The sequence below is a fragment of the Berghia stephanieae genome, chromosome 2, assembly GCF_034508935.2.
Source record: "Berghia stephanieae isolate SIO BIC M18660-M18661 chromosome 2, UCSD_Bste_1.3, whole genome shotgun sequence".
In the NCBI taxonomy this organism is placed as follows: domain Eukaryota; kingdom Metazoa; phylum Mollusca; class Gastropoda; order Nudibranchia; family Aeolidiidae; genus Berghia; species Berghia stephanieae.
Window position 1 is genome coordinate 34,803,078 of NC_088361.1, and position 19,116 is coordinate 34,822,193.

The window sequence follows — 19,116 nt, forward strand, 5'->3', positions numbered from 1 at the left end:
GTTGTTTGATGGAGTTTTTTCAATGCAACATTATACTCAATTTTCAGGTTAGCTCTGTTTAAATTAGAAATTGTGTTAATGGGAATGCTACTATGAGGTTCCTATTTCAGAAAACAGACACAGTCGCTGTTGATTCGATCAACGAAAAATCGGGTATATCAAACAAAATCTTTGTGTTTCTCCATTCGATCTAATTAATTATTGATTAGAAAGGTGCAAATAATCCACACGAAAGCGCGACCATAACGCGTGTATTAATTTTACAAACAGTGCTCTTTTGTTCAATTTCCAGCACTCTATCAAATCTAGCAATAGGACCATTGGAATTTTTATGGCTTGTAACGGACGTCAGACCAAAATGAAAATACAAGATTCTAAAACAGATAAACGGGACTTGATTGCAATCGATGTTAAAAATAAAACCTTACCAAACACTACCATAACGCCTTTTTTTACATTTTAGTTAGGAAAGCTTTATTTTAAATATATATGTAAATTGATTTATATGACCCCCGCCCCAAACTTGTGAGATAATGTGAGGTTCGAGCCTTTTCCAAGGACTCAACGATGCGCCGAGCGAGGCTCAAACCAAGGACATTCCGATCCGAAAGCGAATGTCATACCACAAGACCACATAGCCGCAATCTACATATTATGATTCAAATGTTCTCTGGTCAAAATATCTCTATACTCACATTCTCTAACCGTACTCAGGTGTAAAATGAGTACCTGGCCGTTAACAGCGTTGTTTCTGTCCGAAAAAAAACTGTAAAATGCCTAACAGGCGTCATGTCCCGTCCTAAATAATAAATATTGCTGTTGGCCAGGGACCCCTTGTAAAGCGCTTTGGGCACAGTTAATGGATATTGCGCTATAAAAAAAAAACCTTTTTTTTTTTTTAAAAGGTTGTTTTGTCATTATACGCGTCCATTGGACCACGGTAGGGAATAAACACGGCACCACAGTGTCATTTGAACCTATATAAATTATGTGTTTTAGCGATCCGTGTGTCATTAAGTTACAACAAATATCTTTTTTTCTCTAGTGATATCTGATCTTATCTTGATCTGTCAAGAAATTAGAGGCCGTCAATGACACCATTTTAGCAACAGTAATGTTCGTTCAAATCAATAACAATGTGAAAGTGATTGTAAGCTTTAATTTAATAAACGAAAACAGATGAAATGGACGTTTCGGGTTTCCCCTCTATCAACAAAACTGGAAGAATGAAACACTACAGACGAATGAGATAATGGAGTGGCGGTGTTAATATGAATAATATGAATATTTATCTGTTTATTCATATATTTCTTTATTTTTTTATCTATTCATCTACATATTTATACGTCTATCTATCAAACTATCCAGCTATTTATACATCTGTCTATCCATCTACCAACCAATCTTTCTATTGGGCGAAGTCATTCATACAAAACACTCTCTTTTTCTTCCTTTCAAACTCTTAAACCTGACAAATGAATGAATGAACTCTTATTCTATCAAAATTCCATTAGAAGGAATTAAATCGACGTCATTCACCCACTTCGTGATATTTTTAGACAGCCAAGTTAAGTGATTAGTTCTCACTAAAATATCAATCAATCAGACCATAAACGTTTAAGGTTACACATAGCTTTGTGTTTTGGTACGTAATATCCGGCTGGCGAGTATTTTTCCTAACGCAAAACATCAATTGACAATAAAACTTAAAAAAGCAAAGTTGTTTTGTTTTGTTTGTTTTTTTTTTTGCGAAATTTTTGGCGGGTAGTATGACCGCATCAACCCCTCTGCAATATACGCGTTCCTGGAACATCCTTGTCCTGGCTTGTAGAGTGTGAGACGTACATGCAAGTTTGATGAGGAACACGGTAGGCTGGGCTGGAAGCACGTATGTCCCCATGTCACATCGCTACATCGCTACATCTTATCGTGAAGTTCGTCTCATTTTTATTTCAAGGCTGCTGCTATCGATAGCGTATATCGTGTGTTTTGTTCTTGACTAGGATATTTCTCCTTTACTTTGATTTTATTGCTCCTTTTATTTCTAACCTTTTCATGCCTTTGCTCTTCTTTTTATTCTTTCGGTTTCTTTTCTTTTTTTTTTAACCTTACACAAAACCATGAACAACCCAAACTCACTCATCATCATCCCAAACTACATAAAAAGCAAATCAGATAGGTACACTACACGTATATACAATGCATCACAATACATACAACGATTTACAAGAACAGACACATACAAACACAGCTTTTCCCACGAACAATAAATGACTGGAATGTCCTACCACAGGACATAACGAACGTTGAATGCTTGGAAACTTTCGAAACAGTTTTGAAAGTATTTGCTCGTCAAAGTAGTCTGTGACTGTCCCTGTGTCCCTGTTTAGATTGGACTGTAACTGAACACTTGCAGTAATGGGCCCGTGGGGCCTTTTGCAAATACAAGCCATTGAAGATTGAAAGATTGAAGATCTTGTTAAGCAGTTTTTATTCTTCTCTATCGTCATGTTTGCAGGTCTTATAACTCAAATTGTGATGGGCTCATTTTTGTAATGGCACAATATTATTGTCAATAGGGAACAAAAGTGTGGTGTAAAAAACTGGATCCAATCTCACTGATAGTGTAAAACCAGTCTTCCAAAGGACTGAATACATACCTTGTGTAATTGATATTCTGGTTTCAGAGTGATGGCATCTTATTTCCTAGTCTAAATAAATGCTGGTCATCAACACAGATTAACCCTCTCCATACCATCTACGGGCCAATCTTCACATTCATTACGATACTATAAACATTTTTCTTCTTCAAATTTGTTTTGTACATCACAGAAGTTGAAGAAAAAAATTAAAGCTGTTATGTAAAGCTTGTTTTGCTGCACAAAATGATGTATAGTATGTCCTTATTGGTTCGGAGTTTGAGGTTTTTTTTAAAAAATCAATTTTAATGACATTTCGGGAAAAATCCTGGAAATATTATCGATAACGAGAGAGTTAATCCATCATGGGTCTTTTACGTCTATTTTTATGATTCAACATGTAACCTGTTCATTAGTAATACTTCGAAAGACAGGTTATATACACAATTCCAATGGGTTTTTCGATCAGAATAGTAGAAGAAGAGGTGATGTTTCAACTTCTCTGCCCTATTACAATAGTGATATATCTAGCCCATAACTGCATTCGGATATCAGACCGCTAATGTGCCAATGTCATACATATCAATGATAATATTTTGATTACTGTCCTACATTATCAATTTGTCATTACCCGATCCACCCCGGCGCTCCCTCTTCTATCTCTTCCTCCTGAAAAACCAGTTGACTGTCGTACTCTTGAAAGACACGTATTTAAAATTCGATTTAATGACCCTTTTTTTTGGCAAAATCTATCAAACCTGAGACTTTGCGAGGTCCCAGTCTTGATAGTTTTTGCCAAGATGAGGATCATTTAAATCGATCGACATTTGAAGGACAAATGGTCTGGGGGAAAGTTTAAATACGTGACTAGTACAATAGACAGCTCAAACCGGAATGTGGGAGAGGAGAAGGGGTGAGGGGTACTGAATTTGTAGAGCATTGTGATGAGACAGGTTCTACTGGCAGTTGTCACGTCACGTCACGTAAGCAGGAAATTGGTAGATTGATGTCATATTTTCGATTTGATTGGAAATGTGTTACAATAATAGATCTATACAAAAGAGAGATATTGAACGAGCATCTTTTTGCGTGCAAAATTAAAGATTATAAGTTCCTCTTTAAGTCAAGATAGATAGTTGTGGTGCTATGGTTTTGTCAATGCGTTCGATATTGCTTCTTTCTTTTCTTATAATGAACGTGCTCTTATATGCACGATATTATTGTTCTCTCAAAAGGCAGACTTGAATAGATAAAGATAATGCTAATTGTACATCTTGTAGTTTCTATCTATTGTTAATGTCTTATTCAAAGCTTAAAATAACATAACATAAAATTGTTAATCATTGGCCGTTTCGCGCTGCATGAACCCATGATTAACTTTTTTTATTCACATAATAGTTGATGCACATGAAAGCTCTTCAACGCAGGAAGTAAGCCATTACATGGCCATTACAAGATGTTCAACGAGTGCCAATTTGCACGCACAGTTGAAATCTATCAATCCCTTTTTAAGTCAATAATAATTCGTGGTGCAACATTTGTGACAATACAATAAATTATTTTTTCTTTCTTTCTGTCCTACCATGACTGCATTTTTTATGGGCGTGTTAATATTATTACGTTAAAAAAGCAGCGTGGCTCAGTGGTACGGTCTTTGCTTCCTAACCGAAAGGTACCGAGTTCAATCACCCGCCGCTGCGGTGTGTGGCCTTGAGCAAGTCACCTCGACCTAGCTCACTTTGCGGCGCTGCTCTGCAGCTGAAGCTTGGGTTATTCCAGTCTTCCATTGGAATAGACCCTAAAGACAAATTTCCCCTTGGGGATAAATAAAGGGAATTTTATTGTATTTCTATTTTATTTTTATTGACAAATAATGTTACACGAATGTCTTGTACTCTAATTCTATCGTCCCCTTCAACCACTACTGACTTATCTTTCAATCTCTACTTCTTGGTTTGATGTCAATAATTTAACACATTCTAATTGAAAGTTCACTGTTCAGTGGATGACATAACGTGTTAAACAATTAATAAAGCAACGGCTGAAATATTTAGATCGATATAATCAATCGGAGAATACCATTGCAGAACAAAATACTTCAGAACGTTTCAACCTCAAAACCCTTCCTCGGTCAACAATAAAGAAGGGGAAAAAAACTCCACGTGAGAATAAAATACAGACAGGTGAGAACATTTTACTGGATAAACATGACTCCACAGCTTTATGTTAAATTGAACATTTTAAACCCTTTCAACTATCTGTATATTGCACGTAATAGGAAGCAATTGATTTATTCGTTGCGTCAAGTAGAGCTACTATATGGGCATGTATAGCCTTCAATAGTCGTCACTTCCCTCGTAATGACGCATAGTAACTTGGCAACTGGTTCTAAACAATCGGAACAATGGCGGACGACCTTATGAAATACTTCTCCAACGAGCATAAAAGTGTGTCCAGAGGAGAAAACATTATAAATCTGATCATGATTTGACTTTTATACATTCTGATCACATGACACGTGAAAATGTTCTAGCCATGGAACCAAGCTGCTCGTTGCTGCGCGATGTGACATCAGACTATTTAATCCTATTAAGAATAGAAAGAACGAGTTGTTTTTGTAGAAGACACCCATCCGTGAAAAGCAATTGTATTTCTGCCGCATTATGGGAGAACATCTTTATTTTGATGTTGCGAGAAAAGTTTTACTTCATTTTTCTATATATTAAAATGACCCTACACACTTGCCAGAACGGGGGTTTCCGATAGCTCAGTTGATAGACCACTCGCTTCACACGAAATTTACCGAGATCGATCCCCGGTGATGCTATGTAGTCTTGTAGTACGACACTCATTTTCGCATCGGAAAATCCTGGGTTCGGAGTCTTGCTCGGTGCATAGTTGAGTCCTTGGAAAAGGCTCTTTACTCGCATTCTTTTCACCGTACTCAAGTGTAAAATGAATACCTGGCCGTAAACAGGGTTGTCTCTGTCCGAAAAAAAAATGCATCATCGCCTAACAAGGCGTTATGTCTCGTATTACATGCTAAGTGTTGCTGTTGGTTAGGAACACCTTGTAAAGCGCGTTGAGCACGTTTAATGGATAATCTGTTGGTTTGTTTTATTTTACTTTCTTGATACCAGGACCTGAGTAGAGAAAAAAATCAACCAGAAAGCCAGAAATCCAACTCGCATAAAAGAAATTAAAAATAAAAACGCTAGATGAATGTGTGACTTAATTAGAACTATTGTTTCGATAAAAAAAAAACCCCGCAAATACTACGTTGAATTTTTAATGATGACGTCAATTTAATTAATTTTATCAAGGACTCGTTATTGTGTTGCAACAGCTCTACATATTTTAGTACTGTGACCGTTTGACGTGAAAGTATGTTGCTGTGCAGCTACCGACTATGAAATGTATTGAACAAGAATACTCCAATAAGGAACAAAGTACCTAACCAGGAATGTTTCGGGCTCAAAGCCATTATTTAGTTAAGAACTTTTCTGCATTTTCGGTCTATGCTTTTTGCTTCATTATGGACGTTGGTTATAATAATTAGTATCTTAGTGATAATAATAATAATAATAATAATAATAATAATAATAATAATAATAATAATAATAATAATAATAATAATAATAAAGATGATGATGATGATGATGATGATGATGATGATGATGATGATGATGATGATGATGATAATAATAAATAGATAGATAGATAGATAGATAGATAGATAGATAGATAGATAGATAGATAGATAGATAGATAGATAGATAGATAGATAGATAGATAGATAGATAGATAGATAGATTGATAGATCGGTAGATAGATAGATAGATAGATAGATAGATAGATAGATAGATAGATAGACAGATAGATAGATAGACGGGTGGTATTAAATAACGAATGAAACAACTCAATGTCAACAGCACACGTTGTCAAAATATATAGAATTAGGATTAATTTATGAACTATACTAGATAGAATGATCCCTTTAAAAAAGATGTGTAAATGTTGAAGCGCCACAAGGATAAGAGCGAAAGAGGCGAAAGGGAAAGAAAGGGAGAGAGATATAGACAGAGGAAGAGGGATTGAACGAGATAGATAGATAGAGAGAGAGAGAGAGAGAGAGAGAGAGAGAGAGAGAGAGGGAGAGAGAGAGAGAGAGAGAGAGAGAGAGAGAGAGAGAGAGAGAGAGAGAGGAGGGAATTTTTAAATATGAAGGCTAATGTTAATACCCTATGGCTTCAAAGTGCCTAGTCGGATAATAAGATTCCTGTCAATGAGGATGCGACTCTGAGTGTCAGAGCAATGAAGACCTTCGCCATTTTTCAGTTTGTCAAAAGACCATTACAGCTCGCCATGGTTGAGGATTTCTCGGCAAATAATGATAAAATATGGTCACGCAAAATCGGTTCCTTTCTTTCATGGCTCATTATCACGGACGATAGCAAACTCACCTGTCTGTTTCTTCCCCCCCCCCCCCCCTTTCTCTTCCCCCCCCCTCTCTCTCTCTCTCTCTCTCTCTCTCCCTCTTTCTCTCTCTCACACACACCGACACACACACATACACACGCCATCACCATCATAATCATCCTCATCCTCATCATCATAATCATCATCATTATCATCGTGATCTTCATCATCATCATCATCATTATCATCGTGATCTTCATCATCAATCATCATCATCATCATCATCATCATGATCTTCATTGTCAGTAGTAGTTGTAGTAGTACTGGTTGTCGTAGTGGATGTGGTAGTCGTGGTGGTGGTGGTAGTAGTAGTAGTAGTAGTAGTAGTAGTAGTAGTAGTAGTAGTAGTAGTAATAGTAGTAGTAGTAGTAGTAGTAGTAGTAGTAGTAGCAGTATTAGTATTAGTAGTAGTAGTAGTAGTAGTAGTAGTAGTAGTAGTAGTAGTAGTAGTAGTAGTAGTAGAAAAGCAGGAGGAGAAGGAGGAGTGGAAGTTGGTGTTTTTTTCTGCTGTAGTTTTATAATATTTCTAGTATTAGCATAACAACCCATTTTTCTTTCTTTCTTTCTTTCAGAAAAACCTCCACACAATCCGGGTAAGTGTAGATGCTTTTTTTTTCTTGATAATCAAATTATTTTCACTTTCCTGACTGTAACTTATTCTTATTTCATCATATCATTGGTAAATTTAATCTCAAGCTATTAGTTTAAGTTTCTTATTATTTCACTGTAATCTTTCATGACTGAAAGATCTGAAAAAGTGTATATAAATCAGTGCCAGACAACGCACAGTGAAAAATATAAGAAGAGAATCAATCCTAAAGCACCAGTCTGCCTCGACTGGGGATCGAACCAAAGACCTGCGGAGGTCTTAGGATCGATCCCCAGTCAAGTTAATCTGATTGTTTTTAAGTGTTTCTTTTCTTGAATGTTTCTCTCTGCTTTATCGGGCATTGTTTTATACACACTTTTTCCAGATCGCTACCTTTACACTAGTGTCTGTTCCCTAATTTTTCACTAGACATTTTCAAGACTCATTTTGATTTTGTGTGTCGCAAGAATCATTCTTCTTTATACAAGGACACATGCCTTTTACGATTTCATTTACAGAGATCAGCATCGAGGGCAAGGAATTTGTGGAATCTGGTCAGAATGTCTACCTCCGATGCAACACAACGGAAGGAGACCGCATCCCTGAAGATGTCGACTGGTTCAAAGACGGCGACAAAATAGAAGCGTCTAGATTTCCAAACATTCTTATCACCAAATTCAGGTTGGTTTGATATTGTTGACGAAGAAAAAAAATGAAATTTTTGTAATTGTTTGAATAAGCGGAAAAGAGAAAATGTGCAATTTTCTTCAATGTTCGCTTTTATCATCTCCATTTTGTTATATAGTTGACTTGGACTAACGTGAACTTAGATTTGTACAAATGGCTCCTTAAAAAAGACAAGTTCAATTTCAAGATCGAAAGTATATTTTAGGCCATTATCCAATATCCATTAAATCTCTCTGAGATGTTTTTAGTTTTTAGGGGTTTTGCGGCATTTTCGACAAATGTATGTCAATTCAACGCCAGTAAAGAGGAAGAAATGGGATAATCAAAGAAATATACAAAATAAGACAAATGCAATTGGTTTAAATAGGGATCAGATGTAGATTCCAAGAGCATTCTATCAGTGTACTTAGAACACCTAAAAGTCTTATCCAGACACAAGTACAGGATCCAACTGAGAGGAACTTGACTTTCTTTACTTATTGCTGATCGCCTCCTAATCTTCGGACTGGGACGCTATGGCAGCTTCTCTGTTTTGTTGAGTCTTTGCACTGATGACGGTCTGTTGCGATGGATCTCAGGTATTCTAAATCCTTTTCGCATCTCAGTTCGTGTGTGTCATCGAGGCGCTTGGGGTATTTACTGAGCGGAACACAGACTTTAAAAATACATTGGTAAATGATGTTACGATGTTGTGTACTTTGACATAAAGCACATTATCGCATTAGACTTGGGTATAAATGACTTGTCATCTGTCATCAAGTAGTCAATGACCGATATGGAGCATAACGCCGATTTTTAATATTCTATTTGGCTTCTTTGGAGACTTATTGGAATCGAATGAATCACAACAAATGTACGATGAATTATAAAAGTGTTGACATGGGATCTTCAAAAGTGCAAATGATTTTAGAAAATCATATGTCTTATCCATTTTGGTGAGTGTTTATTCATTTATTAATGCAATTTTTAAATATATTTTATCAATTGATATATTTATCTTTCTATTTATATATTTTCTTATAATATTTCTATTTATTTAAGTAAGATGCCTCGTAGATAATGATTAAATTTGCTTTGCAATTTAGCATAAGACAAGCCTGAGTTATTTACTGATTGGAATATGTCTGGCTTGCCGTCGATCACATGCCAAAGTATTTCAGTGATGTCAGACTAGACCAATGAAGAACGAGTCGGATAAGACGAATAGATTAATAAGGGATGGCTTTAGTAAATAAAGTTAATATTATAGGGGTCTCTTTCTCTCTCTCTCTCTCTCTCTCTCTCTCTCTCTCTCTCTCTCTCTCTCTCTCTCTCTCTCTCTCTCTCTCCCTCTCTCTCTCTCTCTCTCTCTCTCTCTCTCTCTCTCTCTGACAAAGAGAAATTATCTCATGTATAGCTTTGTTTTCTTCATCTTAAATTGAAAAACGTTATTAAAAGCATTAAAACCAACATGCACATATTAGCAGGCCTGATAATCGAATTGTTATGGGATTGATTTAACATTGTTTTAATCCAATCCAATCCAAAATAGTTGCAGCTTTATGTGATGAAGATTGACGCAATGAGGTAATGGGAAATATTTTGCCTAGTTTTGGGTTGTTTTAAATCCATTGACAAAATGAATGATTTGACAGTCGGAATCGATATAAGCTTTTGTAATTATGTGAATAAATTATAGCAAAAACCTTGTTTTTCGGGTGTTATTGCCTCAGTGTGTTAATTCATAATGAATCATTAATGCGATAAATGTAAATAGTGACATTCCATCAGAGGTATTGAGAGATCAACTCATTAAAAATAGATTTTCATTATTGTCATCAAATAATGATTTGAATATTGCTAATTTACAGTCTACCATTTGAATATTTTCCCCGCCATAACGGTGACGATAGTCACTCAGAAGAAAGGACAGAATGCGCCCGTGAAAAGATAGTTGTGTGGGGGAAAAAATGAAAAGTAATACGTAAAAATGAATATAACAGCTTCAAAATATAACAAAATATCATAAATGAAACGTTTCGGGCTCAAAACCCGTCTTCGGCCAACAATAAAAAGGAATTAAAACATAAATACATTACTTATAAACCCATATAGACGGCAAACTTCTTTTATCAAACTCAAAAAGTTATTATTTTACGACCAGAATAAAGTCAAAATATGCTTTTATTACAAAACTTTGTTGAGTGATTTATAGAAGAGAATAAAAATGTTGACTATAAACGTCAATTTGATACATAAAAATAACTATTATGGATATGTTAATTTTCATAAATGAATATTGGATCTTCCATTTTTTCCATAAAGGAGAAACCCCGGGACGTCCACGTCATCTATATTACGTATAAATAACAATGTGGAATTGAATGGAAGCTTCAATTTAATTACGAAAACAGATAAAAATGGACGTTTCGTTGGTATCAACGCCACTACCACATTATCTCATTCATCTGTAGTGTTTCATTCATCCTGTTTGTTGATAAAGGAGAAACCCGAAACGTCCATTTATCTGTTTTCGTAATTAAATTGAAACTTATATTAAATTCCACATTGTCATTTATTTCTTGGAGCTTCGAGCAGCAACATTTACATTACTCTATATTACTTATAAAATTGAAACCCGAAGCGCCCACACTAATTGTATATGTTGATTAATTTTCCTCATTTATACTTTTTTAATTTCAACTCGAAACAACAACATTGTTATCAGCGTGTTTACTAAATAAATAGTGAATTTTAACTAGGAATGTTGGTTTAATTGCTGATCACCGCAAACACGATAAACTTTACGCATTTCGATTTCACATTTCCAGAGGTAGATTTATGAAATATTTAACGAAAATATTTGATTGATATCATAAACTGTTTTTACAATCATTCAATTACCCCGTCCTAATTTCACCTATCATTGCGAACGAGATGGTCCGATAGAAATCCCGATACGACATTTACAATGCTTTCTATAAATTTTACACACCAACTCCAACGTGAAACGACTTGGCGTGGAATAATTTGTTACGTCGGTTAAATAACAATTTCATCGTGGAACATGCCGTTTTATTGGGAAACATTATCTCCGCCAGAATGCCATCAATAAAAGATATGTTGTCCACGCTTCGTGTCTTACCACGGCCAGGGATATGGTAATGGAAGTAAGACAAATCAATACCCCTAATGCCAATCTCATTTGGGTGATTTGGCTGATGTTGCTCTACGGATCGCTTTCTCAAAACATTTTTTATCATCGATAACATTTTGATAATGATGATAGGATTGGGCGATTATGTGATATAGGGATCGAGTTGACCTTATCGACGACGACATTGACAGCGGTATCTCATATTGCTGTGGATTTATTTTGTTTATAACGATCGACTTATTTTGGAAATGCCATCTTCTTTGGATTTTCCGGAATATTTTTTTTTAATTTCTAGATAGATTGACGGACAAATCAATCATTCAATATGTGTTATGCTAATAATCGTTGATTAATTCATGTGATGATGTCTACCATCGAAAGATAGTGGCTCGTGCAGTTGTCTCCTCTTCTATATATTATGCCTGTCCCCTTTTTTAAAAGAAAAGAATGTGGACTGTGAATTACGGTCCTCAAGATTAGCAAGAATAGATGAGTTGTAAATTAAGAGATAAAAACTGTCCAAAGCACAGGGCGGGGGATTATAGAAGAATTGAATTTCTTAAAATAAAACTACTTGGCTGTAATGAAACATGTGAATTTTATGTTTTGTTGTTGGGTTTTTGTAGGGGTTTTGGGAGTTGTTGTTTTTTGTTTGTTTGTTTTGTTTTGTTCTGTTTTTGTTTTGTTTTTTTTTTTGTTTTTTTTTTTTTTTTGTTTGTTTTATTTATTTTTTTTAGATATTTATAACTTCCAGCCAGTCCAAGCATTACTAAAGCCAATTTTAAAGTAAAGGGAATATGAAGGTTGCACCACCGATTAATGTCACGTAGACTCGTTTGATCTTGAACAGCTGTCAAATGTAGACATGAAAGAGGACGAACCGGAAATAAAGTAATGGGCTCTGGGTTTCTTAGGGATTTCTGAAACTTTAGAACATAGGCCAGAAGTACGATATCCCCTTATTATAATATTGAGTTGGTGACTTCCATGACCTTTCTATTAATCAAGAAATCTTTATTTCCACATGAAAGTTCAAACTTCCGTTTTCATGCCTATTTTCAGTTTTCTAGACTTAACAGCCTTGTAAATTTCATAAAAGTGTAATATACCTAAGTCTTTGACTATTTATGTATCTATTGAACCTGAAGGCCTTCTTTGTTCGCTTAACCCTATAAAAGCTTTTTAATAAGTATTGCTAATCGTGGACACATAATATATTTATTTCTGCCCATATTATGATAACTGCTTTGTTCATTATGTGACCACCGCTTTTCGTATTCTTACACGAAAAAGAACATAATTGCGAGAACTGATATTAACGTTGCTCCTGCCACTCAGTCTTACCAGTTTTAAATAAGTGGAGTATATAAGTAGCCGTGGTGATACGCCAACGCCATTGCACTCTTGGGAGGAAATGAAAGATTCGTGTTTCTTAAGAAATTTACTCTCGCCGCTTAAAAGTTAATTTCAGATCCCGAAAGCCTGAGAATCGCCTTCAAAACGTTCTCTTGTAACAATGTCTGAAGTTTTTATTTTGTTTTTCAAAACGCCATTAATAATCTTATTGTTGATGATTAAATAGACAAACCAGATCACATAACAATACATTCATATCCACTGTGTATTTGTTTTCCATAGACTGATGTGGTGTATAAAGCCCTACTTAGAATATACATATCTGTCAATATCATGATTCGCTAAACCAAATACGTTGACCTCACTACTGCCAATGTCTCATTAATTCATTTCCCAGGATCATTGTCATCTGTCAATTATAACATGAGCTCTATTTCGTCATAAAATACACAATTCCAAGCTTCTAATCCATATTTCACATATCTGTTTACTTCGTTTTCTTCATTGAAATTCATTATATATTCAAGGGCTTCTAGCTATATTTGCATTTATAGAAAACGATCAGTGGATTGCTTTTCAAACCAAGATACAGTTAATATCACATGTAACAATTTGTAAGATGAGCAATTAAAGATAGTTGAAATTTATAAAATATTTGCTCCGCATATGGCGTAACTGGACGGGCCTTTATTGCAACACATATTATTTTACATCTGTTTCATCAACCATGATTGATTCAGTGGTTTTGAAGCCTTTTCATATTGAATTCCTCCATAATACAAGTCAAGGTGTCTCGAAACAATAAAAAAAGCAAAGATAAAATAAAACAAAAAATAAAATTTCGTTTATTCATCCCAAAGTGGATTATTTTTCTCTTACGAGTCCAAGGAAAGACTGGAATATCCCAGGCAGCAGGTGTAGTACAGCGTTGTAAAGTGAATCATGGCAAAGCGACATGTTTAAAACAACATATCAGGGCAGCGAATTGGAACTAGGTACATTTTTTAAAACAGAGTAAAATAAAGAGATGCCATTTTCATCCTCGCGTGTTCAAAGTCATCAGCTCAATTGAAAATATACTTAAGAGTATATTTTTTTGGAAATCATTTCGAAAATGTCAATAGTCCCCAGCGGCATGTTGATTTCCCCTTAAGCGAGGAGTGCTGTCCGCCCACTCGCCCCCACCCCCCCCCCCCCCCCCCTACACCCACACCCCTACACCCGTCCCCGATGGATTCTTAATCACCTTACAGCCTTGTTGTCTTTTCTATCCCTCGATACACGTTATCCTTTTCATTTGGCTTTGTGTCCTCTTTCTGGGATGAGAACATTCAGTTTCACATTTGCCGCTACCTTGAATCCTTTGTTGGGAGGGAAACAGTCAGCTGGATTTATCTTTTTGCGATGGTTGATAGTCTTTTTGTTTTATCATCTCTACGTTATGATTTAGTAAAGTTTCTAATATTACTATTATTTTGTACCCATTTTTTTTCATTCCTTTGGTGAGAATCGTGTAGCAATGTCAGTGTGAGATAAATAACTGAACAAGTGTGTATGAAAGGTGCCAGCCAAAGCAAGAAAGCCAGGTCGACTGATTTTTTGGGATGGTTTCTTTTTCTTGTATTTTTCTTTCTTGCTTTGTCTGGCACCTTTCATACACACTTGTTCAGTTCTTTATCTTATACCGGTGCCTGCCCCTGAATTTTTTAATTTGAAAATGTCAGTGTGCTTGGGAATGCGAAGTGGTTCCGTGACCTATCCAGATTTAACATGAAGAATTACCATTTTGACTAGGGGGGGGGGGGGGGGGGGGGTATTGACTGGAGGCGGGTTTGAAATTTTCCTTGAAAGATATCTTAAGAGATTTTATATATGTTTAATTCATATTAATATTTGTAATTGTGCGGCTATGTGGTTTTGTGAAATGATACTCGCTTTCGGATCGGAAGGTCCTGGGTTCGAGCATAGTTGAGCCCTTGGAAAAGGCTCTTTACTCACATTCTATCACCGTATTAGGGTGTAAACTGAGGACCTGGCCGTTAACAGCGATAGCTTTTTCGAAAGAAATTGTAATATCGCCTAACATGCCTCATGGCTCGTTCTACGTGTTAGATGTTGCTGTTGACCTTGTAAAGCGCTTTGAGCACGAATAGTGGATATTGCGCTATATAAAAGCTCAATTTTTGTTGAATTTGTAGTTTTGGCCGTACACAACTTCTAGCAGTTTAAGATCAAATTTAACCGAAAAAAATTCGCTCAAGTCCCAGGTTTGAGAGTTATGACAAGATGAGAGAGTCATCTTAATCGATGGATGTTTGAAGGACGATTTTTCTGTTCAAAAATAAAGAATTAAATACGTGCTTTTTCGGAGTACGGCAGCTCATCCTCTCTCTCTTTCTCTCTCCCCCTTTCCCTAAATCATCATCTCTTCAGGTCTAAAGAAAGCATGAGCCTGATTAGTGAATTGATGATCACGAATGGACACAGTATGGACTCGGGCACGTACATCTGTAGAAGTTCATCCAGCCTCATCGCCAGCATTGAGGTCAACGTCCTCGTGGGTAAGAAGGGTACGTTTCTCTCTCTCTCTCTCTCTCTCTCTCTCTATATATATATATATATATATATATATATATATATATATATATATATATATCTATCTATCTATCTATCTATCTATCTATTTATCTCTATCTCTTTCTCTATCTCTCTCTCTTTTATCCTCTCTCTCTCTCTCTCTTTCTCTCTCTCTCTCTCTCTCTCTCTCTCTCTGTGTGTGTGTGTATGTGTGTGTGTGTGTGTTCTCCTCTTATCTCTTTCTCTGTTCTCCTCCGTCGTGAACTCTTTTTCTCTTAATAAGACAAGTGGACACTCGCACAAACACGCAGACAAGCATAAAGAATCCCCTCCTAATATTCACTTTACATTATCATTTCCACTTTTTCTATACCTTCTCTTCCGCCTCTTCATTCTACTCCTCTTCCTCTTTCTCCTCTTCCTCCTCCTCCTCTTCCTCCTCCCCTCCTCCTCCTCTACTATCACCAAGCAACAATGATTAGAATCAAAATCTAAGTAATTACTATTCATATCCTCTTTTCTTAACTGAAGAAGATGTGAGCAAGAATTTCCTAAATAGATATTGTGAAATATTTTTTAACTTCCATATTCATTCCTAATGCTTTTTAACTTTTAATCAAGTGAATTACTAATTTCCAACCTTTTTTTTCACTTTCGACAGCGGACAGTGCTCATGGCAAGAGAGGTAAGTGAATCAATTTTTATATATATGAGATCAGTTTTACGAGTTATGTACCTTGAAATCCTCAAATTAAGTTTGAAATTAGATTATATTATTGTATTTAAAAAGGCAAGCTATGTTAACCGAAGTGAGCGGCCAGATGGGTGACAATGATCGCGGAAAATTCTACCCCGACGTTGAGTCCTTGGGCAATGCACTCAACATACATTATCCCAATCGACGCAGGCGTGGATGAGTACCCGGCTATAGATTTGTGACGGATATTTTAAGAGTGTTAGTATTAAAAGGATGCCTATAGGCGACTGGTACTGTATGAAATAGAATTATAGTTTCACATTTCCTGCTGGAAAATAAACGAAACATTGTTAAGCGCAATTAGAAAGTAAATTCATGACAATGCTCTATATAAAAGTTTAAATTTATTTTTGTTTTTATCCTATTTATTTATCCATTTATTTAATCATTTATCCATTTATTTATTTATTTATTTATCTATTTATTTATTAAAATATTCATTTGTTTATTTAAGTCGTTTTATGGTCGTTATTCCAACCAATTCCTTTTCTCCCCAGGTACAGGAACCTCAAGTACACGAATCCAATCAGTTAATGGAAACCATAACGTTGGCTGTTCCATCATGCATCGATACTTTCTTGGACATCCACTTGTGTTCCTTATTTCCTTCCTGGTTGCGTTCCTGATAACGTAAAAGACAGATTGATTTTTTAAAACTTATTTTCTTACAATGAAAACAAAAGTTCTGTCAAGGAATAAAATTGTTAAAGAGATACAGAAAATATCTACAGCTGTGATGCGATTGCTATCTAATCAATCGAAATTTTAGGTGTGTACAGAATTTGAAAGGAGAAATTGCTCAGATAAGTTTGAAATCTTTTTACTTTTGCGTAAAGTTTGTAAAATTAATATTGATAATCTCGTGGAAATACCCAGAGATGTGGACTTCACCGATTCATCTAAATACTGTCATTGTGATTAATGAGACAAGTGTGTAATTCCTTGAAACAGGGAACAGAAAAGGACAATTTTGGTGCAGTACGGCAGCTCTAATTCTTTTGAATTAAATGTTATATTACTCACAAAATGTATTCATCAACAGGCTTCATAATTTTTGACATTCACAACAAAAGACATAGCAACATGCGTCAGATTTCCTGAAGAAACACATTGGAGCTGTCAATACATGACTCTGATGGATACGCTGAACAAATATCAGTCTAACTAGTAAAATACAAATCTACATGTAACATCTGACATCTCAGTCGAAGAAATGCTGATATACCACGTCATTGAAATTGATATGGGTCGTCATACCCTACCAATTGGCAAATGTATAAACAGTGAATGAGTTGACGGGGTAAAATTGTTGATGATAAGCCAGCAGTGTTATTGTAAAAGCTATTTCACCACCCATTTCTTTTTTTTAAAATTATTTTCCAATTTTTTTATTATTTTTTTTTTGTATTTTCCCCTTTTTTAAATGTATGTATTTTTTTTTTTTGTTTTGTTTTGTTCTTAATTTAAATGCATTATTAAATGATACGCTGGTTTTGTTACAACAGAAAAGTAAATCTGGTCATAAATTATAAGTTCCGAGATATAAGATTTATTTATTTATTTATCTATTTATTTATTTATTTCTCGCTTTGCATTTCTGAAATCGTATATACTTTTGTTACATGTTTTTAAATGGAAAAATATGGTTGAACACATTTTATATACCCACCAATATGGTTCTCAAACTAAGTGATAACTATCCTTGCCACCTTTACCACGATCTTCTATACCATCATCTCACCCATACTTATCATATTATTACAAAGCATATTACCCATATCATTAGTATTTAAATCTCGGCCTCCCGATCGATAACTTTATAAAATGCTGTTAATTCCATGTTGCTGAGAGTTTTTACACAACTGCGGCCTGCAAACGGCAGCAAGAGAACGATTTATAAGTACAAAAAACAACCTCATACAATATTGCAGATTTCCAAAAATATTAACGAGCAGCATTTTTCTCACTACGTCGGATTGGTCCGGAGAATATATCCGACATTTCCTCGCTACACTTTGCTACTACTACTACCACTATAACTATAACCAAATGATATTACTACTGCTATTACTGGTAATACTACTATTCTTACTACTACTATACTATTACTATTATTACTACAACAACAACAATAACAACAACTAGTACTACTACTACTACTACTGCTACTACTACTACTACTACTACTACTACTACTACTACTACTACTACTACTACTACTACTACTACTACTACCACTATTACTACTACTACTACTACTACTACTACTACTACTACTACTACTACTACTACTACTAGTACTATTACTACCCACTATTACTATAACTGCTGCTACTACTACTACTACAACTACTACTACTACTACTACTAGTAGTAGTAGTAGTAGTAGTAGTAGTAGTAGTAGTAGTAGTAGTAGTAGTATTACTTCTGTTGATTGGTACCACCACAATGCGACCGTTAGGGGCACTAAAATCTCTGTAACAGTGTCTACCGCTCATTTACTTTTTTTTAAGTTCGTAACTTGGAAAACAAATAAATACCTCGGTGTTGATGTATATTATTTATAACCTTCACTCATATGTATATAAAATGATTGAATTTTGAATTATCAATTTTGAATATTTGTTTCATTATTGTATTATTCATATCATTATTGTCGCATTAGTTATCATCCATCATCATATTCATTATCATAATCATCATCATCATCATCATCATCATCATCATCATCATCATCATCATCATCATCATCATCATTATCATCATCATCATCATCATCATAAGCCTCATCATCTGCATTTACATTTATTACAATAAATATATGATGATTGACTCAACATGTAGTATGCTTAATATATTACCTAGTCACTTTTAAATTGCAGAAACAGTTTTCAGT

The 19,116-nt window shown here is 35.2% G+C and overlaps 1 protein-coding gene across 2 annotated transcripts in view; it reads left to right on the plus strand.

Annotated features, from left to right (window-relative positions):
* The window catches only part of LOC144964778 (uncharacterized), a 303,554-nt gene extending 285,190 nt beyond the window's left edge, over positions 1 to 18,364 (plus strand). Inside the window, exons 5-9 of one of the 2 annotated variants that reach the window (XM_078899389.1) lie at positions 7,691 to 7,711; positions 8,226 to 8,388; positions 15,320 to 15,447; positions 16,125 to 16,148; positions 16,718 to 18,364. In XM_078899389.1, coding sequence (XP_078755515.1) covers positions 7,691 to 7,711; positions 8,226 to 8,388; positions 15,320 to 15,447; positions 16,125 to 16,148; positions 16,718 to 16,854 — 473 coding nt within the window. In that variant the 3' untranslated portion in view covers positions 16,855 to 18,364. The remainder of the gene's footprint in view (positions 1 to 7,690; positions 7,712 to 8,225; positions 8,389 to 15,319; positions 15,448 to 16,124; positions 16,149 to 16,717) is intronic. The other variant, XM_078899388.1, reaches the window with a different exon arrangement.
* Positions 18,365 to 19,116: the final 752 nt, after the last annotated feature.